The 26,107-nt window shown below is 39.3% G+C and overlaps 1 protein-coding gene across 6 annotated transcripts in view; it reads right to left on the bottom strand.

Annotated features, from left to right (window-relative positions):
• NCKAP1 (NCK associated protein 1) overlaps positions 1-26,107 on the bottom strand; it is a 62,887-nt gene that overhangs the window by 7,566 nt on the left and 29,214 nt on the right. For 4 of the 6 annotated variants that reach the window (XM_052676192.1, XM_052676194.1, XM_052676190.1 and 1 more), the window contains 25 exons: positions 25,226-25,318; positions 25,013-25,069; positions 23,969-24,111; positions 23,793-23,883; positions 21,499-21,636; positions 20,795-20,843; positions 20,179-20,335; positions 19,495-19,551; positions 18,878-18,974; positions 18,575-18,681; positions 16,819-16,951; positions 15,391-15,472; positions 14,901-14,959; positions 13,980-14,125; positions 12,636-12,768; positions 10,980-11,099; positions 10,540-10,679; positions 9,570-9,701; positions 8,726-8,944; positions 8,298-8,428; positions 7,826-7,923; positions 6,138-6,231; positions 5,089-5,171; positions 4,586-4,666; positions 1,139-1,232 (listed from right to left, as the gene is read on the bottom strand). In XM_052676192.1, coding sequence (XP_052532152.1) covers positions 1,139-1,232; positions 4,586-4,666; positions 5,089-5,171; positions 6,138-6,231; positions 7,826-7,923; positions 8,298-8,428; positions 8,726-8,944; positions 9,570-9,701; positions 10,540-10,679; positions 10,980-11,099; positions 12,636-12,768; positions 13,980-14,125; positions 14,901-14,959; positions 15,391-15,472; positions 16,819-16,951; positions 18,575-18,681; positions 18,878-18,974; positions 19,495-19,551; positions 20,179-20,335; positions 20,795-20,843; positions 21,499-21,636; positions 23,793-23,883; positions 23,969-24,111; positions 25,013-25,069; positions 25,226-25,318 — 2,734 coding nt within the window. The remainder of the gene's footprint in view (positions 1-1,138; positions 1,233-4,585; positions 4,667-5,088; positions 5,172-6,137; positions 6,232-7,825; positions 7,924-8,297; positions 8,429-8,725; positions 8,945-9,569; positions 9,702-10,539; positions 10,680-10,979; positions 11,100-12,635; positions 12,769-13,979; positions 14,126-14,900; positions 14,960-15,390; positions 15,473-16,818; positions 16,952-18,574; positions 18,682-18,877; positions 18,975-19,494; positions 19,552-20,178; positions 20,336-20,794; positions 20,844-21,498; positions 21,637-23,792; positions 23,884-23,968; positions 24,112-25,012; positions 25,070-25,225; positions 25,319-26,107) is intronic. The other 2 variants (XM_052676191.1, XM_052676189.1) reach the window with 1 other exon arrangement.

The following is a 26,107-nucleotide window of genomic DNA, read 5'->3' as shown; positions in this document are numbered from 1 at the left end:
TGTTCACAAAGCTTCAACACTTCATAGCTGCACCTCACAAGAACTATTGAAAATGCCATCACAGATACTGGCTGTCTTTCTAATCAACAACTATGTGTATCAACACAAGTACATATAAACAAATCCACATTTGTATTTTATGAATACAAATATATTGTGCTTGATGCATCTAAGCTTTAATACTAAACTGCCTCTTGAAACTATATTTTCTCTTGCCAAATAGCTAGTATTAAAGCAAGAAAAAAGGAACAGGTTAACATCTACAACAGTTATAGTCTGATTGTAACTTCAACTATCTGTTACACACGGGTAAAAAAAGGCATAAAATGCTCAGTAAGGAATCACAGAACAGCTTAGGTTTGAAGGGACCTCAAGGATCATCAAGTTCCAACCCCCCACCCCAGGCAAGGCTGCCAACCACTAGATCCTGTACTACATTAGGTTGCCAGGCCCCCATCCAACCTGGTCTTGAACACTTCCAGGGACAGGAAGACTTAAGACTGTCAGAAAGCCCTTAAGAAACTTAATTCATACCTTCCAAACTGCCATGGTAAACAAAACTGAAAAGCTTCAGCAGCGGTGCATTAAAGTGCCCAGAAGTGCTACACACATGAGGGCTTCACAATGTTTGGTCTCTCTGTTTCCCCTTGTAAAGGGCATGTTAGCATCTGTACTACAAATCAGTAACAGTGCTGTGAAATTCATCAAATGCGTTCAGCTGGCATTTCAGCTTCTACTGTCTGAATTAATTACACAGATTTGTTACAGATCTGTGCAACAGAACTGATCCCATCTACAGCTGTTCACAACAGAATCCTATTTCCAATGTCCTTAAAGTCCAGCAGTTTTTAACCATCAGCCATTAGACCGCCACAGCATCTACCCATTATTCTTTCCCAGGTCAAGAGAACAATTTTTACGCAGTTGAAAAGATTCTCAAGATGCTCATCAGTGTTTTCTGGGCAGTCTGCACAAAGCATTTGCATTCTTCAGGCAATTTATGAAGTTCAAAGGAATACAAAGGATTGAAGATATATAAGCCTTCCACCAGCACTTCAAACGTACCCATGCCTTGGGGGGACTTAGTTATTTGCAAACCATTCTTTTCCATTACATTTTTAAAATAGTAAATTCTTACCTGATTTTTGGGAGGACAGTGCTACAACCAGGGCGGGATCAATCTCACAAGGCAATCCAGCAGCTGACGACAGTTCATATACATTCATTGCCACCTGAGGATCAGAAGAAAGGCAATTACAAGGGAACTGAATGCTTTTGTGTAAACTTGATGAAGCACAGTTATGCTGACAAGTTTAAAATGTTGGTATTAGTTTGAGTCCTTAAGGGAGACTTTGGAGATTTGGCTGAAACTAGATAAAGAATGTCTAGATTTTACTCTCTTTTTTTCCTCCATCTCTGACTTGCTCTGAGCAGAGCGGTCAGTACTTTGCGTGCTCAGTTATCGTTTCTTTCTCTCAAGCCAAACAAAGCTTGTATACTTTTCTAGGTGACCTCCAAAGCAAACATCCTGACTTCCAATTTGCCATTTCTGCTTCTTCATTCTGTTCAAAAAGAAAAACCTAACACACGGTCTCCACCAGAGACAACCAGCATCCACAAATACTGCATTTCTAGACAAAAGCCACAAGTCACAAGCTAATGAAGTAGCAGAGAAAGGCAAGCATCTTCCAACATACAAGTTTGATACAGAATCAGTGTCCAGTGATTTCAGATGCCAAGAACTACACTGTAAGTGATCCCAACGCTTGGAGGAGCTAAAAATGCCTTTCTATCTAGTCCATTTTCAAGCCTGGCTCAGGCTACATTTCATACTGTTGCCTATGTAATCCTGTATTCCTCTCTTTCCCTAATTCACACGTGGAATTAAACACTTGAAGGTGTAATTCAAATGAATCTCTCCAAAGGGAGGCTTGTCCCAAAGGAGCCTGTGGAAATGCTGCTGATATGCCTTGTACACAACTGCTCTCTCAAACTCCCACCGAGTTGGCCGGCTGCAGAAGGTGGTACTGTGCTTTCCACCTTACTTAGGGGTCCAGCTCAGCTACCTGAAGGCAAACCCCGATACAGGAAGGACACGACTTGGTCTGCACGGTGCTTTGCTGTCAGCAGACACATGACAGCTTGAGTACCGAGCTGCATTCAGGGAATTACAGAGATGGGAGCTGGTTCACAACAAAACAGCCTGCTATTAACACAGGATCAAGTGTAAGCCTGACTCTAATAGCAGATACTGCAACACCTTGACACTAAAAATAAAGGCAAAACAAATAATCATTCTCTTCATTCTATCACTCTTCCCAAATTTTAAGTTTTAAATCATATTTCACATCAAGTATATGTTTCATTAACAAATTAAAGTTATTTCCTACAGCAAATTCAATATACAGAATGTTACTGCATCTTAGAATATGCCATTTTCTCACCTATTGTACAGACTCGGAAATTCGGTACATGACAAGACTGGGGAGAAAGCTCAAACAAGGAACTGCTGACTGTCTACAGGGCTTAATTGTTAGCAGGCTCCTAGCTCTGGCCACATCAACAAGCTGTTTTCAAGACAAAGCTCTGGCAGAGTTCTGGGGTAGTACGTGCCAGAGTTCCCAGTATTCCCAGAAGGCACTACAGGAAGGACTACACAGGTTTGGCTCCTTCTGCACTCACAGTCCTCCAACATCACCCTTGCAAACTCGTGCTGACTTCTTAAACAAGACTATACATCAGCAGCCCACATCAGCAAGATGCAACATCTCAGCTTGACACCGAGCAAACAGCAGCGCAGACCACACCACAGCCCTTGTGTTATTTCACACACTTGGAGCTAGAAGAAAGGTACACAAAACAGGTACCTCATGAGAACCACGAGGGAAGTATAAAGGGCACCAGAAAAGGCCAGCAGCCAAACAGTACATAAAGCAGGGGCAACAAGCTGGTGCTGTGTGGTGTACGACCTGGCAAACAGTCCTCAGTATGGTTTCATTTAGTAGAAGACAGTTCTTCTGCCACTCTATTATTCCAGTGACTGCAAATTACTGCAGGGACTTTAAAAACAGAAGCAGCAAACACTGTGCTTTGTCATGTCTACTGACACAAATGGGTTAGTGATATCCCTATGGATCCATTTAGATGTTCAAGATTATCTAAAATAATCAGCTTTAAAAAGCCAATGGTAAAAGACTGTCCTCAAGGATTTGTTACTGTTGCAGCCTTTATTCCATCCAATTTCTCAGCAGTGCTTTGACAGCCGAGGTCATAAGCTGCCTAACTGAAAAGATCAGGCACAGGGCAGCAGGGCTGACTCCTCATCTTTTCCACAAACTGATTCTTCAAACTCAATAATGGAACATGACTTCGGTGATCAACCATTTTCCTTGCACCCACAGGTGAGAATTTCCCTCTAGAAAGCTAGAAGTCTTTTCTTGCTAAGAGCTAAGGCAACTCGCATCATTTTAACATAATAATTGTAAGCCAACATCCTCAAAATCAATTTTCCACAGGATTTCTGTGGTGGAACAAATTTCAGAGTTTCCTGGACCTCAAACATCTACAGACAGTTTATCAGCATCACAAGTTTCAGAAGGCACGTGCGATTTCAGTACGTGCATTTGTCACACAACCTCAGACAGTTTCAGACAGGCTGCTAAACTGTGTTTTCTGAACTGGTGATGTTTGCCTTAGAGGCAAACTCCTGAATGTTCTGTAATATACTTCTTAAAAAGGAGAAGGATTAAAATTATTTTTCCATCAAACATGTAAGCTTTTTTGCAGCAAGAATCAACGGCAAAATACAGCCTTTAAGTTCAGGAATAACAACGTATTGCAGCCCTCCAAAACCCAAGCGGCACAAGAGCAGCTTTCAAAAAGTTATTTCTACGTGTGTGAATGAAGAGCTGTGCAACATACAGGCACCATACATTTTCTGTACCAGCACAGTACTATTAAGGAACCTGCAAACCTTCAGAGGCTCCAAGCTAGAACAAATGATTAAAAAACAACAACAAACATTCAGGTTGCAGCTACCGTGCATCTGGGGCCAGAAGCCATGTGATGCACTGACAAGGGGTTCTGAATGAAAATACACTACCATCCAGAAGTGAGGCTTCTTACTCATGGCACCAATTCTTAGACATGTCTAAAATGAGGTGTGGAAGAACCTTCTACTCAGGACAAAAATCAGGCTTGTAGACATCACAAGCACACAGCTCTAACCATGCACATCATCTTTTAAACACTCAGTTACACAAGTTGCAACTGCACATACTATGAAGCAAAGCAGCACTCTCCCCTTTACTGCTTAGTCTTATTTTAGCACTTGATGAACATTTTCCTTTATTTCTCGCCATGAAAGTTCTCAGATGTAAAAGAAGGTAGGAAGAGACTCGTGCACTTCCATCGGTCTCTTTTCCCCCAGAGCATAACAAGGCTGCAGAAGGGTAATTATTTAGCTCTTTGGAAAAAAACACTGTTCTTGGGTTTCAACATTTTTCATAAGAATGAAAGTCTTGCCCCTTGCATATTTTCAGTAAGCTCCAAAAATGACTCTATTACCCTTCGGGCCTCACATTACCTTCATGTCAGTCTCTCTTGGAATGTGATCTTTGAAGTCCTCAATGGAACTTACAAGGAAAGGAATGTGGTAGGATAAGACCTAAGAGACACAAACACAAAATGAGGACAAAACACTCCCGAAGCTCACCGTCAGTTAGACAACACCATTATTTTACTGCATTTACTTTTTCTTGAATGACTCATTTTCAGTATATTAATTAGTTTATGGACTTCAGAACTCAAGCCCAATAAAATCAAGCTGTCAGTTAACAAACTGAAAGCAGGCTTGAAAACATATTAAATACTAAGAGCACCAGGAAACATGCAACTACAAACGGATGGCTTTAGTGCAATATTTCTCTAAGCAGCACTCAGAAGTACTTCTTCCCTAGAACCTGCAATTCAAGGTTCAGTTATAATTATTTTCACCACATGTAAACCTTTTCAAAACTCTGTCTGAATTCCTTCTTATTCTATTAAATTTAGTAAAGGCTATTGAGAAAACATTCAGTTATTTCTTACATCTCTAAGTGCCTCCTGTGCCAAAGACCGGAAAGACAAGATGACGCCAATAATTGTCATTCTCTTCAAAACACTGTCAACAGCTGAAGAGGAACGAGAACAACAGTGAACAAAAACCTACTCAAGTTTACAAGCTCAATTCAATGAGAAATATGAAATAAAAAAATAAAACGAACAAGAAAGAAAAATCAAAATGCTGCAAATAGCACGATATTGAAACATTGGCATTTCAGAGCCAAAATATAAAAACCTGCTTAAGCTCATGTTTATCTGATTTGATGATGAGATTTCCTGAAGACATTCCCTGTAAGCCATTCCACAAATGAAGTCTGTTACACACAGATAGTGGTATTCAATGCTAACACTAGAGCTGTGTTTTCTTGAGGCCAAAACATATCACTGTAACAATTAATTGTTAAAAATAACTGCTAATTACATTGTAGAAATCCTTTCAAATAACATAACAACGCAAAGGCATCAGAAAGATACCTATCAAGAAAATAGTGCTTCCTATTTACATCCATGCATTCACTCCAAGTATTGTTGTCACAGATGGACGTTATCAGCCCTGATGAAAAAATGTTGCTACAAGCTCATCACATAGCACCTATGCTGAGATCCCATTTTGTCTGTGGCAGAGAGGGACCAGAGTACTTTGGAAAGGTCCATCAGCTTATGAGTTCACACGTGGAAAAAGGAGCAATCATTTCACATCCAGAAAAAGTAGCATACATCTCACCACTCTCTTTACTGTGAGGGTGGTGAGATTCTGGAGCAGGTTGCCCAGTGAGGCTGTGAATGCCCCCTCTCTGGAAGCATTCGAGGCCAGGCTGGATGGGGCTGTGAGCAACCTGGTCTAGTGGGAGGTGTCCCTGCCTACAGCAGGGGGTTGGAACTAGAGGATATTAAAGGTCCCTGCCAACCCAAACCATGCTATGATTCTGTGCTTCTGTCAACTTCATACAGAGATATTCATTTTGAAGGTGTTTACAAAAGATAAGGATAGAAACCATGCTACATCTTTAGTAAGGACCCTGCTAGTTACCCACATGATAATCTTTTGAAGAGTGCTGCCATCTGGTCTGGCTTGTCAAAGCTGGTCCTCATTTGTGTCAGAACTTCAACGTTCTCCACCACAAGTTTCTAAAGAGAAGCAGACTCAGGTCAGCTATATTACCTATATAGCTATATAACCTATTCTGCTAGGTTAATAACATAAACGCTTTACTTGGGGTATTTCTTCCCACTTCCTTATTTCCACTGAGAAGCAAGGGAAGAACAGCAATTCCATAATCCTATGAAATAAGCTATAGAAGATGCAAACTAACCGCTTCCAGGAAATTGCAAGAGTGTATGCACGAAGCCAAAAAACAAATTCCTATGCTGAAAGCCAGAAAGCAAAACAGATCACCAGTTTACACTGAAATCAAGCTGGGCCATTTTAAATCAATTGATGTATTGGAATCTGGCCGATACACGACATTTGAATTTCAACTCCTCAAAGCTCTACAGAATGCAAGACTGAAGGCAATAGCCCACATGCCACTACTGAGTCAAGCTCTCAGCTTCACAAAAATAACCAGCATATTGGCTTAAGATTTAAAAGGGACAGGCAGGAAAACAGTTCAAACAGTTAACTGAAGCCAACTTCCTACCCCCTCTCGCTTGAACTCCGGATAGAAAACCAACACCTGGTCCGGGAAGCAAAAGCAAGCACGCTGAATCCTACTCTTAATAAATTCCCCATTCCTATTCTCTTGGTGCTTCTTATCCCCAAACACAGATGTTTCTCAGTGCTCTCCATAAGGCCAACCGTATCTGAGCCAAGCAGATGAACATTTTATTACTTTTTTCCTCCAAATATGTGGTCATGTGCACGTGGATCCACCTTATGTTTTGCTTATCCTTACCAGTATCAGAAAACAATCTCAGAAACAATTTAAAGTTGTTTTTCTAAAAAAACCACAGAGCTACAATAACAAATAAGCTGATTTTAAGAAAGCAGGACAATGAGAAACGGGCGAAGACAGAAGCAACCAAAAAACATCTCTCCAGTGACCTTCGGTTTTACTTGAAACGTGACAGATGTCACTGTGCATTGCCAGGAGTGACAAAATTTAACCCTCAATTCTCAGCCTTCTCACCTGGCAAATCTCATTCTAAAACTCAACAGCTGGAATGCACACAAAGAATCAACAAGCCCACCCAGCTTCATATCGATCACCTCCATCCCTCTCGTGGCATCTGGGCAAACATGAGCATCCCCTCTCAATCAATGGAAAGCTTCACATCTTTTTGGGCTCCATATGTTCTAAGCAACTCAGCAACACTAAAACTCACAGTGCTGACAGATAAAACAAGATGCTTGAAGATGTAACCAGAGAATAGCAGAAAACTATGCTTCTAAAGGCTCGGTATGCTCATACTGGCTGATGCAGATAAAGTGAAAGTCTCTTCTAAGTGCTGACTGCATTTTTAATAAAGCAGCACATAAATAGCTACAGAGAACTCATTACAATAAATGAACAGAGCCTGCCCACTCAGCTGCTGAGGAGTGTGGTATACAGATGTACCACACGTGCAAGTGCAATGCACAATGAAGTACAAATGCACAGCTTTACCATTCGTGTCATGCAGTCACTTCAGAAGGATAGCACACAGACAGCTATTAAACGTCCGACAGGAAGCTGAAACACAAACCCACCCTTCTTTTCACCCATGAGTTGCCCAGGATTACCTTAAGCTCAGCAACCTGCGAAGAAATGTGCCACATCAGACTTTCACTGAGGAACTTCATACCATATGGTCCCAGGAGTTCAGACAGGGCTCTCATTTCTGAGAAATAAAACAAATTGTTTTTCAAACATTCCTTCCTCAGTTATTTGATGCTCATAACATATGAACAATTCGTGTTTTAACTACAAAGCTCTTATCTCAAAACTGCATTTCAGATTTGAGAACTTGCACTGTAACAGAACTGAAGCAGCAGTCACTGACACACCATACTCCTATTTCTGTTTATTTTTTTTAACAAAAAGAAAATGGGCTACTTCAAGGCACAGAGACAGCAGAAATAAAATTAAATGAAAATACTCTGAAAGTTAACAAGAGCAGTCTCAGAAAACACTTCAGGAGCTACTGTAGTTCCAATTAGTGAAGCTACACTTATCCCTCACAAACGTTCAATAGGAACATTGAGCAAAGTTTACCTGATATGTCAGAGTATTCCTCAGCATTAAATGTTAATTCATTTTCGGTTGGCAAATTCACAAATGCCTTCATAGCTGGAAAATAGGCTATGTGACCATTGCTGACTTGCCTTAGCAATGTTTCCAAATACCTTATCAGAAAGGGAAAAAGTTTTAAGATGAAGACATACATTCCTAGATACCTCTACAAAGATGCAGTACACTTGTGTGATAAAGGAACAGCAAAGCCTGTAGGCTTTTTACTTGCACAGTTGAGCTGATAACTACATTTTATTCTACATTTTTGAGTGTTCTTAACAGGATCAAGAACAGTAAACATAAGGAATCTGGAATTTAAAAATTTCAGAAACAGGTTCACTAATGCTTGTTTTTTTAATTAAATAGAAGTAATAACCAAAGCTCATAAAAAGCATTGTCCAGTTACTTACCAATTTGTGTACAGACTGGTAATGGTTGGCTCACCATGGCTATCTAAATGCTGGGTCTGCTGAAGCAGAACATTGTTAAATACTCGCGTAATGTCAATCTGTACATAGTTTTCTATTGACTGCAGGACCGTCATATAGGCTCTGACACTGGTCAACAGCTCTGAAGGCTTTGCAATCTCCTGTGTTGCTTGATTATACATGGTCATTCCAACGATTGACCTTTTAGAAACAAAAGGAATTACATGCCTTTCTTAGAAGGGTTAAGCAAAGATGCAGATAAAAAAAACTGTTCATCATTAATCACTTTAATATTTACAACTAGCAGCTCTGGAAATAATGATGTGAACATAAAGGTAAGAACAGATGAGTGTAGCAAGTGACAAGGTTTGTTTCTTGTTTTCTTTTTTTGTTTTTTAAACTTCAAGAATCACAGTAATAAAATTTTCTGATATCTTTGTCTGCTACCGAGTTCCGATACTTAGATTTCCCTTCCAGCAGACCAGTAAACCCAAATATTTGAAACAATGCCCCATAATGTGAAAAAAAAAAAAAAAAACCACAACCAAACTGTAGCAACACTATAAATGCCTAACAGGTATCACCAACTCCTACCAAAAGAGACAGGACTAGGAATGCAGGATCAGGCTATTCAGTAGATGATATTCATTTCAATATACAGAAGTCTCCACAAAGTTAACTGAATCTTGGTAAGAATACGACTTCACAGCTTGGCAACCTACCTTTAAAACTAATCTTAAGTAGCACGCATCCAATACATCTAATATCAAACCAAGACCGACTTACCTTGTTTTATGAATACATTTATCTTAACATTATTTCTTACTTGGTAAAGCGGATTTCCAGGTGAGACGTTAAATATTCTCTTGGGGTAAACGTGTGCTCCCAAACCACCATGTTTGGAACGTAATTGATTGAGAAGCAGAGCTCAGAAAGTGCAGTGTGCAGTTTGTCCAGGCTTTAAGAAGTCAATAAGAAATTGAAAACATATTTAATGTAACATATTATCATAGGAAGCATACGCAGATGGAAGATGCCTCAAGATCACCTATAGCTCTACTCTCTCAACTTGGCTACACAAGTTGAGCTCTGACGCATGGTTGTTGCAACTGTAATTCTGTCTCAGCAGCATGTGTGCGTTTAGCCATTTCCAGAGACAACACCGAACATCTCTTGCCCTCTCTCACAGCTCTCTTCCTCCTTCTACTTCAACCTCTACAATCTTGCCCCGTGATCTCTTCCTAGCAATTATTTCCTACCTGGCTGCTTTTTGTCCTCTGTCACCTCTTACATCCCAAGCTGGATTTATTCATCTCTCCCTCTCTTTCCAATGGGCCTTGATTTTTTTCTATTTAGCTAGGGTTTTCAGTTTTCTTATGGCTACTAACAAGAAAGCCTCGCCATCTCCACAGATAGAGGCAGCCAGCTGACTTTCAGCCCAATCTGTACATTATCCAGCTAACAGCATTGAGCAAGGCAGAACCAAAAAATGCCATCCGCACCTCAGGACTCCCACTTGCTCAGTTGATAGGACTATAGGAAACCTACCTACAGCATGGGAACAGACCCTTTCTGCTCAAGAAAGAAAACAGCCACAGTGATTAGTAAGAGTTACACATTCCCACCACTCTAAGTAAGAAATTTCAGTGTCCATACAAGGTACGAGTACCGAATGTTCACAAACTAGGAAGTTATGGTATTTACAGTCAGTTTTCCTGAAAGAACGTAAGCAGCAAGTAAAAGTCACGAGTTTCGACTGAGGAATCATGGGGAAAGTAACAGGAGAGGCAGCTTACTTTGTCACAACCAATCTGTTTTTTCTCATGCTTTCTACTCCTGGTTTCTCCCTTTCAGGTTCTCCTTTCTTTCCCGTCTGTTTTTTCGATTTTTTGTTCACTGCTTGACTGATGGTTTTGGCACAATGCTTTGGCAGCAACTAGTAGAGGGAAAGAAATCACCCCCCACAGTTAAAAATCCAACTTCACAGCAGCAATGAGATAAAAAATAAGCTCACACATAGGTGGAGACTTCATAACACAAAGAGCATCTCCTTTGATTACTAACTAAACAATTTGATATCAAATGTCTTCTTCAAACCACTTACCATTTCATAAACAGAGCGATTCCTCAGGTCGGAGGAAAAGAGGTGAAAAGGAAACAGAGCTACAGCAGTTCACTAAGTCAAAGTAACTAGAAAGCCTCCAAAGGGAATTAAAGGAGACAAAAAAACACTCACCTGATCACTCAGCGTACACTGTTCTGTGCAAATATCTGTGATAAGATTGCGAGCTTGCTTAGCCATTTCATCCAGAAACATGTTACATAAGGAAAGGCTGCGATCTCCAATGTGATGCCGCTGTTAAAAAAGCAGTTGGTCGTCACTTTCCTCTTAGTTCCACACATCAAAAAATGCATACATGGTTCTGCAGCTCATTCACACTCAGAACTGAAGTGACAGATAACACACTAATAAGTCCTTAATAACCTCAGCTCCTTTCATCCTCCATGATATTTTTTTTTACTGAGACATCCTGAACTGTGAAATTCTCACCGTTATAAATTAAAAAAAGCAAAAATTTCTGTAAAAGAAGACAAGTTTTTCTCAGCAGATTTTCATCATCAATTCTGAACTACATCTGAAGCATCCCATACCCTGGGTTTCTGCAAATCTCAGATTTAGTATTGGTACAAATCAATAAAGAAAAAAAGAATACGTAACTTAAGCTACAGCAGAAGCACACAGTGTCATTCATACCCTCAAAGAAGTCAAATTGCAAAGCCCTGCTGCATACATTCCTGGACTTGGTTTCTTTGTACAGGATCCACACAAGTACAGCCTTCTGTCTTCACAAAATGCTTCTTTCACCACTAATGCTTACTCTGTAACAGCCATGCTACCACACATGGTACAGCACACACTGAGGATTATTCCTCCAGAACTATAATAGCTACTAAGTGATGCAACTCATATGCTGAAATAACACTTCTGTTGGCTGTGGCAGTACATGCTTGCTCCAGCTGAATCCACAGCAACAAGCACCTAGTGAACTTCAGCCACCGACTGCTAAATGGTACTAGAATGGTTCTGAAAGACTTTTCCTGTCCTGAAGAGAAGCTTTCCTGGAAGCTTTGTCATAGTTGCCAAACATAAATAAGGAAGACCTCACACTATGTATAGTCTAACAGACCTAACAACTCCATTTAACACTTAAGAATGAAAAGCCACTTTGACAAGCACTACACCAGACTGCCCAACACAGACTGCTAACCCTGGGGTAATTCCAAAGTCTACAGGCATACAGGCAAGGTACTAAAGGATCTATTTCATTACATAAAATTACAAAAAATTTCCTCAGAATGAAACTTGCTTTAACAAAGAATCAATGTTTTGGAAGCAACGCTCCACATCTTGCATTTCTGTTACTAACCAGAAAAGAAAATACAGCACTATGAATGCTCACAGTATACCGTGTATCACTTGGGATTATGTTTTTAAATACCTGCTAAGGAGAACAGTATAACAAAACCATTAAGAATTCCCAACTTGCCATTTCACTTTCAGAACAACAAGTTTATAAACAATGAAGGAAAAACTGCTGCTTACAAGTTTAACAGGCATACAGCACGTATCAGCACCCAAGCCTGGATGACTCAAAAAAGTAATTTCACCTTCATACCTTAACCTCTCTTTAAAGCAAAGATAATCATACTCCAGAAAACAATTCTGAGCTCAGTCAAGTGCTGAACTTCCCTTACTTGAACTTCCCTTTTTTACCGCTTTCCTTCCTCTAATCCCACGCCGCCACAACAAATACCTTGCAGTCCTGAGCACCAGTTCTTTCCACTTTAAGCCTGAGCTGTCAACATCCAAAACAACGTATTGAGAAATTACCTCTTCTGGGCACAGTTCGTGGGTGCAGCTCATAAAATGAGTACAAAGTAGCGGGAATGCAATTGAGTATCTTGATTGAGAGGGAAGCTCCAAACACTGCTGAAACATCTTCTCAAAAGCACGGCTATAAAAACTGACCAGAAATAGACAATTTAATGGAATATACGCTTAAGTCTCTTGCAAAGGAAGTCTCCTTACACAGATCACATCTGCTGCTAATGCCAGGTACATCATTACAACAAATGTGATATCAAAAAGTGCATAATGCTTTCAAAGACACATCTTGTTTACATCTCTTATTATGCTTCCATTTTTATTCTGATGTTTGACACGCAGGCGCTGCAAGAATTTGGAGCTTTTGCTAGAATTTGTTATTGAAGAATTCACAAGTGACCCCAGATCAGTTATGTGGCTGTTAGAAGATCTGACACATCCTCACAAATACTTTCATCAAATTAATTCTGGTGAACACTAAGACGACATGTATTCCATAGCTGCTTCTTTTTAAGCCAGCTTCAGAAAAAAAAATTCCTTAACACACGCAAAAAAAGAGAAAGTACACAAATCTCCTTTCAACACAAACAACAACCATATGAAGACAACTTTCACAGTTATATCTAACTCCTACAAGTCTGTATTTCCTCCACTTGAAACTGACAAAGAACCACCTAGAGTATCACTGAGAAAGCTTCTCAAAGGACAGTATTTTCACACTGGAACTTCAATGATTTATTTCAACTACTGCAGATATTGCAAACGTACTTATTTGACCTTAGTCACAGAAAGATTCTCATCTGTCTGCTTCCTGATCCTGTTCTCACAGAGCTTTTTTCACGAGCAAGACATCATTCATTTACTTTTTCCAAATCGAAGTAACACTGGAAAACTTAGAAAAACGAACAAATAAAACTGAAAGCAACCTACAGAAAACCATTACACAAGTGGCAATGCAAGGCTGGCTCTTTCTGTTTGGGAACAGGAGAAGATTAAGAGAAAGCAATCAACTGCTTTTTCTTGCCCAAAGGAGAATCGGTGCACACCATCCTCTATCGAAGCCCATTAGGCCACGCTACCTACACAAATAAGCAATTCTGTTGAGTGCTGCTGTTCTTGGAAATAAAAGGCATGCAAACTTCATGTTAAGGTTAGAACAAAACAAAGTGCAAATTACAAACCCCAAACTCTAAAACACCAACCCTCTCAGAGAAAAATAACAGTTCACCAGAATTTCATTTGATTCTCCCACTGAAGGATCCTCCTACAAAGCTTATTAGTTGAAACTTGAACTTGCAAAAAAACAAATCAAACAAGTATCAAAAAACTATGCTCAGCTTTGTAACTTACCAAAATATAGAAAGATCTGAGGTTTCAACCAACATCTCCACCAAAGAATCTACCATTTTTGTGTGGAAAATGATTGTATTCATCATTTTGCCTAGTTCCCTGTGGTCTGCCAATCCAAGAGAAGCTTTAGAGACACTGGTGTAGGCCTGGACAGAAACAAGAGAAAAAATAAACCTACTGTTGCTTTTCCTACAAATGTCATTGCTATTGCCCAAAACGAAGGTTAAGCACTTACTATGCTATGCATGGAACAAGTGTTTTTAAAGACTTTACAAAGACTGTTTTGTGCTTCTGCTGTATTTTCAGGAAACTCAGCAAACGCCTTGAGTATGACAGCAAGGCACAGATGAACTGAGGCAGGAAAGCAAGGACAAAACACGTATGCACACGAGCGGAGTCGAGTTTACACAACCTGCCCCCATGCTTTTCAATATTCATGTTCTGGTACACACGAGGAAGAAAGTATTTCAAATACATGAAAACGTGACGTCTATCTAAAATGGAGATCAATAATTTATTGTCTGACCAGTATTGCCCCTTTTACTACGTCAACAGTGACACAAGACAGCACGACCTCAGCACACAGAAGTGATCTCACTGAACCGTCTCTACCTGCCTGTAGCTGAGCAGGCTGAATCGTACTCTGCACAGAGCACAGCTGCCAACAAAGTACTCATCCTCAACACATTCCATTCCCAAACTGTTATAAATTCTCCAAAGAATTATTTGCAAAAAGTATGCGATGGAAAGGTAAAAACTAAGTTACATCAAAACACAGCAAATTATCTCGTGTATTTGTTGGATTTTAAACTGTGATGAATATCCTAATGTAGCCTGTCGTCTACTTGCAGCAGCAGTGAGTCATAACTCGAAACCAAAGTGTGCTCAAGTTAAATGTCATGCAGACATACAAAGTCTTACCTGCAATCTAAACCAATCTAATCTCATTCCTCTGAAGTCAAATACCTCCCCATCTTCAACTGAAAGAAAAATGAAGGGAAAACACAGAACGTAAAAACTCAAGGGAAATAACTACAGCAATTCAGAAACACTAAATGAGTAATAAGCTATGTGGCCAGTGAACCTCCTTTACCTAATAATTTCAACCCAGCACAAGCACGCTAAAAGGAACTGAAATACTTAAATAAGAACAGGTATAATATCCTTTCTAAATTAAAGCTGGTGTTCTTCAAATAGTGTTTTTCAGAAGCCTTATCTGTACAGACCTGCCCAGGAAAAGGGACACAGAGCAAGAAGCAGATACCACCATGGAACAAGAACAAGGAAACCGGTTGAGTTTATGGTGTTTATCTCCTACCACTGATTGCACCAAACAGAAAGCCATGAAGCTTTCCAGAAGAACATTTCATTTGGTTACCATTTTCCCCCAGGGTCATAGGAATAGACTTACCTTGCTTCACACTTAGCGAAGTCATAGTGTTTACAAACGAGGACATGATGATTGATTCATCCTCTGGGCACACTGAAAGATTCTGAAACAGTAATAGTAACAACCATTATTTTAAACCTCATTTATAAGAGACTGTAAAAATTCATATTTTTGAATTTTGAATACAAGGTTCATATAATTAAAAATAAAACCAAGGGTTCAGACACATTTAACCATTTAAACAACAGCAACATAAACAGATACAGAAATAGTTTGAGTAGTTAAAATGAACAGCAGAGGAGACAAGTTCCACCTTCTGGTCACTGATGCACTACTTCAAGTATGAAAGTTACTTTTGAAAACAACAAAAAAGCTTAATATTCAACAAAAGCTTCTCCAGTTTGAGTAGCTCCTGTGTTTACTGAATTTGGGCTCCACCTCGTGGTCACTTGGAAATCTAATCAAAGCACTTGAGAAATCCTGGCAGGTATTTGTCAGCCTCAAGAAGAGTGAGAGTTTTGACAGCACAGGGCTAAGTGACACTACATCAGCTGCTAGGCAGCTCAGAAACTCCCCACTGTGTATTCACTTGCAGTGATGAGAAAGGTAACAAAGGAGACCACATTAAAACCGTCTCTGGTGACACCTACAAATGTTTGACTTCATATTCAGGTTTAAGCATGTCAAGCTACCTCACTTGTCCATTTTTTTCTGGGAGCAAACAGGAATGCAGACTGGTAACTCTTTACTCGAACGATACAGCATTGACTTCAAATACTTCAATTACTTCTTCAATACACTGATGCTGAACAAGAGAAGCCACTTATTTATAGAGTATATTACAAAAGGATGCCAGGGATTCTTGTTTATGTCTGTTTCACCTGTCACCATCTGTTTAATGACGCAGGCCGTATTTTCTCCATTGTGTCAGAAAGCAGGAGCATTAAACAGCATTAAAAGCAGTATTTAGGCAGCACTGCTGCTCTCAGAAGACTTCAAAGAAGAAACATTGTATATAAAAGAATCATAGGGAGCAAGATCAGCTTGACACTGTTGCAAGCACAAATCGTTTTATCCCCTCTCAAAAGTAGCAGAGCAAAACTCTATCTTGCTCAATAGTAACGCAGAGGAATCCTGAAAACGTTAAGAGGAACCCCGGGCCCCCAGGAGAAGCCTTTCAAGAAATTCTCGCCTGTCCGTACAGTCTAATATTAAAATACATTACAGCTTGCTCCTTGAGGAGAAAGGAAGGTGTCTAAAAAGAACACTGCTTAATAACACTGTGGTGTTCATACAGCAAGCAAAGGCACAAGTCTAAATCCCAGAATTAAGCAGTACGCTCAAATAGTCGGCCTCGTTCCACGACGGTTATCAAAACCCACAGAACCAAAACAGGTTTCAAGACATATTGGACAAAAAACCCAGAGCCCCCCCACACCCTTGCCATACCTGAACAAGCTCATTCAAGACCACCGCATCAAAGCCAGACAGATACTGCACGTAGTATCTCTGCATCACAGGCCCGTATTTTCGCACATGTGCTCTGAGCTCCTCCATGTAGAAGATCAGCTCAGCTATGTGCCTATGCAAAGAGACAAAGGAAAGCTTACGAACACAGAGCATGAAAAATATTAAAGACTTCTATCAGTGCAATGCTTCCCACGGAGATTTCCTCCTAAACCTTGCTTTTAAAACTGTTATTTACAGGTAACTTCTGTATTAAAATATTACCTCACATATTATATAATATTTTCATAAGAAATCTTCTTGGTTAAGATACAATCCACTCAGAAATAACTTAAAAGGATCCCCATCACAGTGATCCTCAAAGGTTCCTGTAACTACCCATTTCTTTCTGAAGAAGCCCTTTCACAATGGTCAGTTTAAAAGAAAAAGCTTAAGTGGTTAAACCTGAAAAATAGAACTGTAATTGCTTATCTCAGCTCAAGTCAGAGGATCTTCACTCTACAAACCCACTATCTTACAAGATTTAAGATGTCCTCCTCCGCACAGGTGATACTGCACACGTAGACATGAATAAACTAAAAGTAGTTAACACGAGCAATTTTCTATGAGTAACACCAGTGCTCTAACACCTGCCACTCCTAGCTAAAACTGAAAGCTTAAAATGCTCTCTCAATTATTAGACTGATCACTTCCTGGATTAAGCCCAATACTACGTGAGCAACAATTAGATGGCTTGACAAATTTATCCAGCGTGCATTTTCTTTTGATGGACCAACTCTGCTCACATTACCTATTTAAACAAGACCAAGAACTCAGCTGAGAGAAGCCCAAGAACACATGGAGTTAGAAGTGAAGTTTCAAATCAGGGGTTATGGCACATGACACAAAAATGACATATGACAGTGAGGTATGTCTACAAATCAAACGGAGTAACTCTAATGGCAGCTAACTACTCCAACTTCAGTGCTGAGAAATCACAATAAAAGTCACCTTTACTATTCTTTAGGAGAGGTAAACGAATTTTGATCCCTGCAAACATGTTCCAAAGGTATCTTATTTACCTGCAGTGATGGCATCCCTTCCACACAGCTCAGAGAAGAACACCCAAGACCTTCCTATTTCAGCTATAGAAATGTCCTTGTGGCTGTCACTTGTCAAATGGATGTGATTTCCAACTTTATTCCCAAGATCAAACTGCTGTGCTCTCTCATCTTGAAAACAGCGCATGGACAACCAGCTCTCTTCTATCTACTCACATTCTTAAGATTTCTTAATCTTATTGCTCATTTTTACTTTCTGCTTATGATGACACTAGTACTATATTATATGAATAAGCCTTGTCTGATTGCTATGACAGCTCTGCTATGATAAAGGAGACATTCTACAGATCCATCTCCGGGACAGTTAGTTTTCCCCTTCATTAATTTGTTCAATAGAGTCAATAAAGATGAGCGTACCCTCCTTTCGTAGAGGGTAAAAAGCATAAAGTAAGTCATAAAATCATTTTCCTTTACAAATAAGTCTTCAGCAGAAAATGAATTTTTACCATTTGTCCAACAGTTTAACGCAATAAATACCTCTACTTCTCTGTTTTGATGGGAAGATTAGTATTGTCCCCAAATTGTCCCAGTTCTCCTACTAAGTTATCATTTCCTCATATTCCCTTGCCTTCAAATACATTGCCTCCATCAAGTTCTTGCAAATATTAAAGCGATCACACCACAAGTTGTTAACGTACTTATCTATGAAATCATCTGCACTCTTCTTTGGCATGTTATCTGCGTGACGAAGAAGCCAAATAATTTCATCACGAGCAAAGGATAATGCCATAAATACAAAAAGTGCCTGAAAAAGAAAAATTATTCTTAAGATTTGTACAACAGTAGGACACTTGGTGCACACTAAGACACATAAAAATAAAAGAATCTTAAAACCAAAGCAGGTTTTACCTAGGAGCACGGGAGGTTTCGCCCTCCCTTAAATGACACAGTATTACCAACGAACAAACTACAAGGCAAGATGAAACAAGGCCAGTAATTACCTTGGGGCCCAGCAGGCCTGGCTGATCAGACAGCACTGTAGCCAGTTCTTTGAGTGCAGAACGTAAAAACTTGCGTCTCTCTCTGTGCATCGAACCGCTGCATCAAAGGAACAAATCCAAGCATCATCCAACATGCCAATCACAGGCACTTGACTCATCCCAGACACTTCAGGCGCACCTCTTATCACATCAACTTCAAAATTTCAGTATTTCAAAGGCCATGATTCATTTGAAATTAGCACCTCTACCATCCACACTGCATATTCCTGAAGTGATGTGAAATTTAAAATACAAAGTCCTCTGCTCCAGCCTGAGATTTGCATTTGAGTCCACTCAAACATTCCTATTCCATTAGCATTTGCATTAAGTAACTAGAAAAAAAGAAACTAGAGAATATATAAACCAAATGCTCAGGAAATCTGACAAACAATGTTGGACTCGCTGAGTTCAGTTGATAATGGCATATTAGTAAGCAAATCCAGAAAAGTCAACGTATGGTTCCTCTTGAAAAGCCACAGTGAAGCTGGGATTCAGCAAGACCTGTTTATACAGTCTTTATAAGTGCAATAAGAAAATTCAACACGAATGTCCCCCAGAAAACTCTTTAAGACACTCACGCATGTGAAACAGCAGCTTCTTTACACTCTCTGATGTCGTTAATACGCTTGTTGTAGCTGTAAGTAAAAGAACAACCCAAGATAGTAAGGAGAAAAAAAAAAAAAAAAAAAAAAAAAAAATCAGCAGCACAATCTAGCAGTAACTGGGACTTGCAAGGAACTGCAATTCCAAAGCAAGCAGAAAGCCAAAGCACGACTTTTTCCCACACCCAGACCTCAATGCTTAAACCAGATACTCAAGACAAAAAAGCACTCTCTACTGAAGTGCTCCTGCTGCTCTTCGGTAGAAGACTCCCCTTCTGCACGAGTTTAAGCATGACGTATTGTAAAGATAGTGACAAAAGCTTGCAACTTTTGAAGCACACTCCATTCATGACATCGTTTCTCTTCCCTAGATTCATGAGCACTAATTTTAAACGCTTGCCATTTCAGAGACCAATTCACCAGAAATTTTCACAACTAAGAACAAAAACCAAACAAAACCAAAAAACATGACAGTTACGAAGTAGGCTCTTGGAAGTTATGCGTTGAAGGAACAGCCACAACACTCAGAACCTTTGTTTTTTTGTATGGATTACCTGTAAGTGGAGCTCTAATGAAGCACAACTGATGCTTTCAGACTAGTTCTTAAAGAAATGGTACACTCTCAAAACAAGAAAGAAGAAAAGGAAAATGAAAGCTTACCCTCGTATGTTTACAAATAAGTCTTCTGCAGCTTTGTGAATATGAAATACTTCATCTCTAAACAGAGCCAAGCAAGAGCTGCTTTGAAGTGCAAGCTTCCAAAGGTTCAAAGCTGTCGCGTCACTATTTAGGACTCCATGGCACAAAATAAATCCAACTTCAGAAGTTCACGTCAACATGTGCCATAAACAAGATGCACAAAGACAGTAAGAGAACAGTGAAACCATAGGCATTCTCTCTTGAAGTGGACAAACAGATTACTGATCAACTCCTTAATGGAAAACATGCAGTTACGTACACATGAAGATACTCCACAATACACTGCAGTAGAGGAATTCTCACACATTTGTAAGAAAGTACTCAGTTTTACAACTATTTTCACGTGAATTACCAAAACCCCATTTTTTTTGTCACCATCCAGACTGAACTCACGGCAATCTACACTCCAGCATCAGCTCAATTCTAGCTTCACTACATACAGAGCATGATCTATACAATTAAGATAAAATCAAGCTCTCTAGAATCTTTTGTACAGCACAGAAGCACAAACTGCCTATTAAATGTTAGTTCTCTTTTTTTAATACAACCATGAGCTATTTCAGAAGATTTTACTCACAAATAATCCATTTTTCCATTGCATCCAGAGAGAGGTATTCACATGGCATCTGTTGAAAAAACAGTCATTTGCAGCAAACTATTTGTATACAACATGTTACACAAGAAGTACGTTCTGGAAAAAGGGATAAGTCTTAAATGCTGATGAACCATGGAAGATTGCTTCTGATTACTAAACAAGTCACTGCTTCAGAAACTAGGAGATGGAACATTAAATGTGCTTCCAACACTCGCAAATACCTTGGAAAAAATATATATATTCTGACATTGCATTTAAGAACAAAAGACTTGTGATGTTTCCCAATCACAATCCAACAACTGCTTGATTTTCCTCCCCCAAAACATGACTGCTCCTATCCCAACTGAGACAAAAATTGAAAACAGTAAACATTTCAAAGAATGCATCAGTTCTGATTTTCAGACTGTCAGCCCCAAGCCATCTGACAGTTCACAGGATTCCTTCGCTCTGCACTGTAGCAGTAACATCCATTCACCTTCTGCTCACCACATTTCAGATATGAAGGCATAGGCTAATTCAACAGAAACATTCTATCTACAAAAGGATGCAACTTGCCCAACAAACTTATTTATCTCCCTGATTAGAAACCTTGTAAAGGTTACCAAATCGAAAACAAATCATCCCTACGTTATCTCACAGATAAACTTGCTTAACTTTATCTTATATATCACATTAAAAGGCCATACTGTGTCAGACTGTGCAGGATTAAGCATTGTACTGGGGGCACTGATGAGGCTCAGCAGTTGTGCGTTTCTCCACTGGTCAGCTGAGAGATTTCTTCGAGGATAGACCATCTGCAGTGAAATCAGAGCATCCGAAAGGGACTGAAAGAGCGACAAACAGAACTGGTTAGAAGCTACGGCAACGCATTAGCACAGGAGTCTTAATTCACAAAGCAATTAGAAATTATAACTGACACCAATGGCTACATTCTATACCTGAAGTTCAAAACCTTCCATAACTCAAGCACAAGAGAAACTGAATATTGTTTTATTATGGTTTTTTTTTTTAAGTGTCATTACCAATAATCACCAATTTATTTTAATGACACAGTTCTGAAATTTAACTTGAGTTTAAAGCCACCGTGCCTAATTTGTTTCACAGACAGAAGACTATTCTAGGCTGAAGGGAAGGATGAAGAGAAGCAGGTTTTTATTTGTCTGCTCACAATTCTCCGCTCACAATTAGAAGACACAGAAGAAAGCAGTAGAGGGATAATAAATCCGTGACAGCTAAAAGCTATTCGCTACTTATTCAAGCATCCCACCTATTGTGTTATTCCCTTCTCTACAACCTATTTTATCAAGTCCTCTCCTCTTTGCTAGCAGATTAGGACTTTTTTGAGCAGATGCTACAGGAGCATCTTTATAACAAATTAGTCATATCCAAATAATTCTGGTCCTACATGCCTTTTCCTGCTCTTTTGCACCAATACTGGTGTTTGCATGAGCCCTCGGGCAGTCAGGATCTAAGCATTAAGGCAGCACACAAGTTCACTCAGGCAAAAAAAAAAGAAAAAAAAAAAGAGTTCTCAGCTGAAGCTAATTTAAAGGGCTAAACAACTGTCAGGGCTACTGCAAAGTTGTGGGAAGATGGAAGAACAACTTAAACGTGTAGATCCATTACAGTTTAATTTAAGTACTTGTGCAGTAGCTGCCTGAAGGGATCCTTGACCCCAATTCATACTTCTAGCAGAGAATCAGAAGAAGAACAGAAATTGGACTAGCAAATGGCTTTAAAAAACACTTCAAAGGAAAAGACAGGTCCATTGCTAAACACAAATGCATAAACAAAGACGGTACAGGAAAGTGAGGCACCAGAATGTGCACAAGAAAAAGGTTAACTGCAAATCAGATCCTTAGCAACGTCTCTCAATGAGACTGGAATCATGCACAGGAAACTGTAACCAAGGTGACATTACTGATCATTCAGACAATTAAGTAGTATTCAAAAACTGTTTACACTACTACTTGGAAAAATAGTTGGAAATCTTTCAACTTGCAGTGATTATCTTCAAAAGCTAAGGATCTAAATAAAATCTGAAGGACTCGAGAAAGAAAGGAAAACAAGAAAGGAAAGAAGGAAAACACAGCCAGTACCTAGATTTCAAAGCACAAAGCAAACATCAATGAAATAACTTCAGGCAATTACTTACTACTTAACTTTAATTCTTACAAAAAAAATTCGAAATGAGTTGTTAAGCAAACAATTAGAGAGCACCTAAAAAATAACACCTATATAAGTGTCAGCCCTTGTGGTTTGGGCAGCACTGACCTCAACAGACAAATCTGGTTTCCTCCGTCAGAGCAGTAAGCCTTGCAGACACGCAGCAAATAATAACAGGGTACATGCATCTCAAGGCTTCACTGCTCCCACGTATTTGCAGATGGAAATACAGCCTAGATAAATTATCACAGAACTGGTGCACAACCAGATGTGTGAGAATTCAAATGTTTTTTTTTACAAGTACAAGAGAGGCCTAAGGCTCATTTAACTCAGTTAAGCTCACGAGAAAGGTGCACAACACCAGCTTTGCACAGAAGAGATGTTATTAAAGAGTGATCAGCTGCTCTCCAGGATTCCAGACTTAAGGAAATTCCAAAGCAAAAACCCTTAGGTTACAAAACAGGAAGACACATCCAACTAAGATGGTAAGCCCAAAGAAAACTCGTTTCTTAGAGATCTCCTTCACTTCGAGCTACAAATCAAAATAGAACGCAGAATCAGCTACACCCAATCTTTAAGCAGCTTTTACTCCTCACTGAATAAGCCAGAACCTTACCAAAGCATCACAGCATTCCTGCACTTCTGTATCTTCATTCAATGGGATATCATCCCCAGCCTCAACCATCCATTGTAAATAACATCTCCCTTAAAATCTGTACCCAAGAGCCTTGGCAAAAACTCTTGCATATTTTCTTTTTTATCTCTGTTTCTCTCAGATACGGTTACTGTGTCTCTGCAAAAAGTGGTTACATACTTTACTGTGAGGTACAAACTCCTCCATCATTTTCTTCAAAGGATTTTCGTAATCCACAATCATCTGCCCAAGGCGTGGATACTCTCTGTCACTTGAAAAAAGAAAAAACAACAGTAATTCACTGAGTGTAATGATCACTTCTTTCCAAACACATCTCCTACACGAGAGGCTCCTACCTCGCTCCATGAGTCATTTCATGAGCGTAGTTATACAATCCAATGATAGCCTTCCTTTCTTCAATTCGAGACAGCAGTATCATTAGTGTAGTGTAGGTTATAATCAAATCTAGGTAGTTCTTGGTCAAATCAAAGTTCACAGTCTAGAGGTAAAAAACAAAATAGCAGTAAATCTCATTCTAAAACCTTCAGAAACAAGCATCAAACTTTCTTCTTATTGCCACCCGTTTTTGGCATTTATAAAATACAGCTGACTGTCTCGATCGGTGTTTTTGTCCTGCTTGTATATAGACTCTGTAAGATCTTAATTTATTCATCCAAATCCCCAGAAACGTTTTTATTTGTGAAAGCAATCACACAAATAAACCCGTTCAGGCACAAGCGTTGCAGCTGGCAGACAAGAAAGCTTTTCTTGTATGTTACAGTCAACAAGTGCCTAGTCTCCAAACTAGATGTTTTTCAGGCTCTTACATACAAATAAATCCAGCAGATACCCACTCACCTGCCGCAAGCATGCCATAGGAAAGTCAACCCAAGTGCTGAATGACTAGAACTAACAAGGTGACACTACGTACAATAGGAAACAAAGATGAAACCAGGAGAAAATTGATTTTATTTACAATGTAACGCTTTTAGATACTTCTGTTCTTGCTGTAGCCAAAAGAAGTGAAGACCTCACACATCCCACACATATTGATGGGACAAGAGCAGTACTCCTGGCTTTGAGCCTCACCCAATTTACATATAAAGACTACAGTAAACTACTAAGAACACAGATGCTATAAAGCTAAAAATGCTGTCTGTATTTTGCTATTATTTACAGTTCATAATTAGCTTGTTCCAAAGGCTTTATGTTCTGATATCGCACTACTTCGCAAGTTAGAGACACAAACTTTCTAACACATGCATTTCTCTCCTATTTGTACCTAGAGGTGTCACTGTTCTGGGCTTATAGCATAAACAAATCTTTCCAATTCACCATGCAGAACACTTGCATTGAAAACATTTTTAGTTGGCTTTTAACAGTTCAACCCAGAAACTTACAATGTCAAAGAAGACTTGGCAAACATCAATAGTGTTCAGCAGCTCACAAACATGGTCCTGTGGAAAACAAAAGAAAAAGGAATAATTTTAAGTAAAGCGCTTCTCTGTGCTTAGCCAATTGAGATTATGCTGGTCTAAACTAACCAAGCAGACCCATAAATTCAACTTCCTTCATTTACAGATAGAAGACAGATCTCACATGCTGTCCCTTACCTTAAATTCCATAACATCAACAAACGTGAAGTAGTACAATGCCAGGTTCTTCAAAATCTCTGACTTTTCTTTCTGCAGCTGAGCAAGCTGTTGCTAAAAGAAGAACAGAAACACGTTCACTGTTCTGAGAGCTTGAGAAGACAGCAGACAGATACTACCTGTAAGGAGCAGATTAACCACCGGGTCATAGAAAGAGGTTTTAACACAGTTTTCTAAGACTGGAGCTCTGTGCGTATCTTAAGGGCACGCTAAGTTCTCAAAGCGGATCATTTAATAGCTGCTAGCTACACTTTGGAGATCAAAAGCAAATTAGTACACATTAGTACCAAAATCTTATTGTTTAGCTCAACTAGAGATAAAAATGGGTAGTTAGGAAAACGGTGTTATCATGGGCATTATTAGCAAAAGCAGAACAGTACGTGAGCACGGATCAGTATGACAAAAAAAATGACATTACTTGAGGTGGGAGAAAAGAAGGTGGCAGGTTACAAGTCTTACTACAGGAAAACATTATGCTTTTGAATTCTGAACTTACCAAAAAGAATATCCAGGCAAAGCCACGTTAAGCATGCAAAATAAAATGTAGATACAAACATAAAATACAGTAACGGTTCTTTGACCAGTTCCATATAACACAATAATACATTCAAACAAAAGCAACAAAATAAAGGAACACAAAAGAAGCAAAACACTAGCAATAGACACTGGTGGATAAAATGGAAGAGGCAAATGTGAATACAAAGGCATAGAACAGTCCACGTGGATTGATCTGTTTTTTGTTTATGTTTTTAAAGAAATCTCATTTAATATCCATATTCTTCAACATTTCCTTGGAGTCCGACAGCTCCCTTAGGAGAGTACAACTGAGAACAGAAAATGCAG

This window comes from Tympanuchus pallidicinctus, unplaced genomic scaffold (assembly GCF_026119805.1).
Source record: "Tympanuchus pallidicinctus isolate F22 unplaced genomic scaffold, pur_lepc_1.0 scaffold15, whole genome shotgun sequence".
Taxonomy (NCBI): domain Eukaryota; kingdom Metazoa; phylum Chordata; class Aves; order Galliformes; family Phasianidae; genus Tympanuchus; species Tympanuchus pallidicinctus.
The sequence above is the reverse complement of the archived record's forward strand: the minus strand, read 5'-3'. Positions and strand labels throughout refer to the sequence as shown.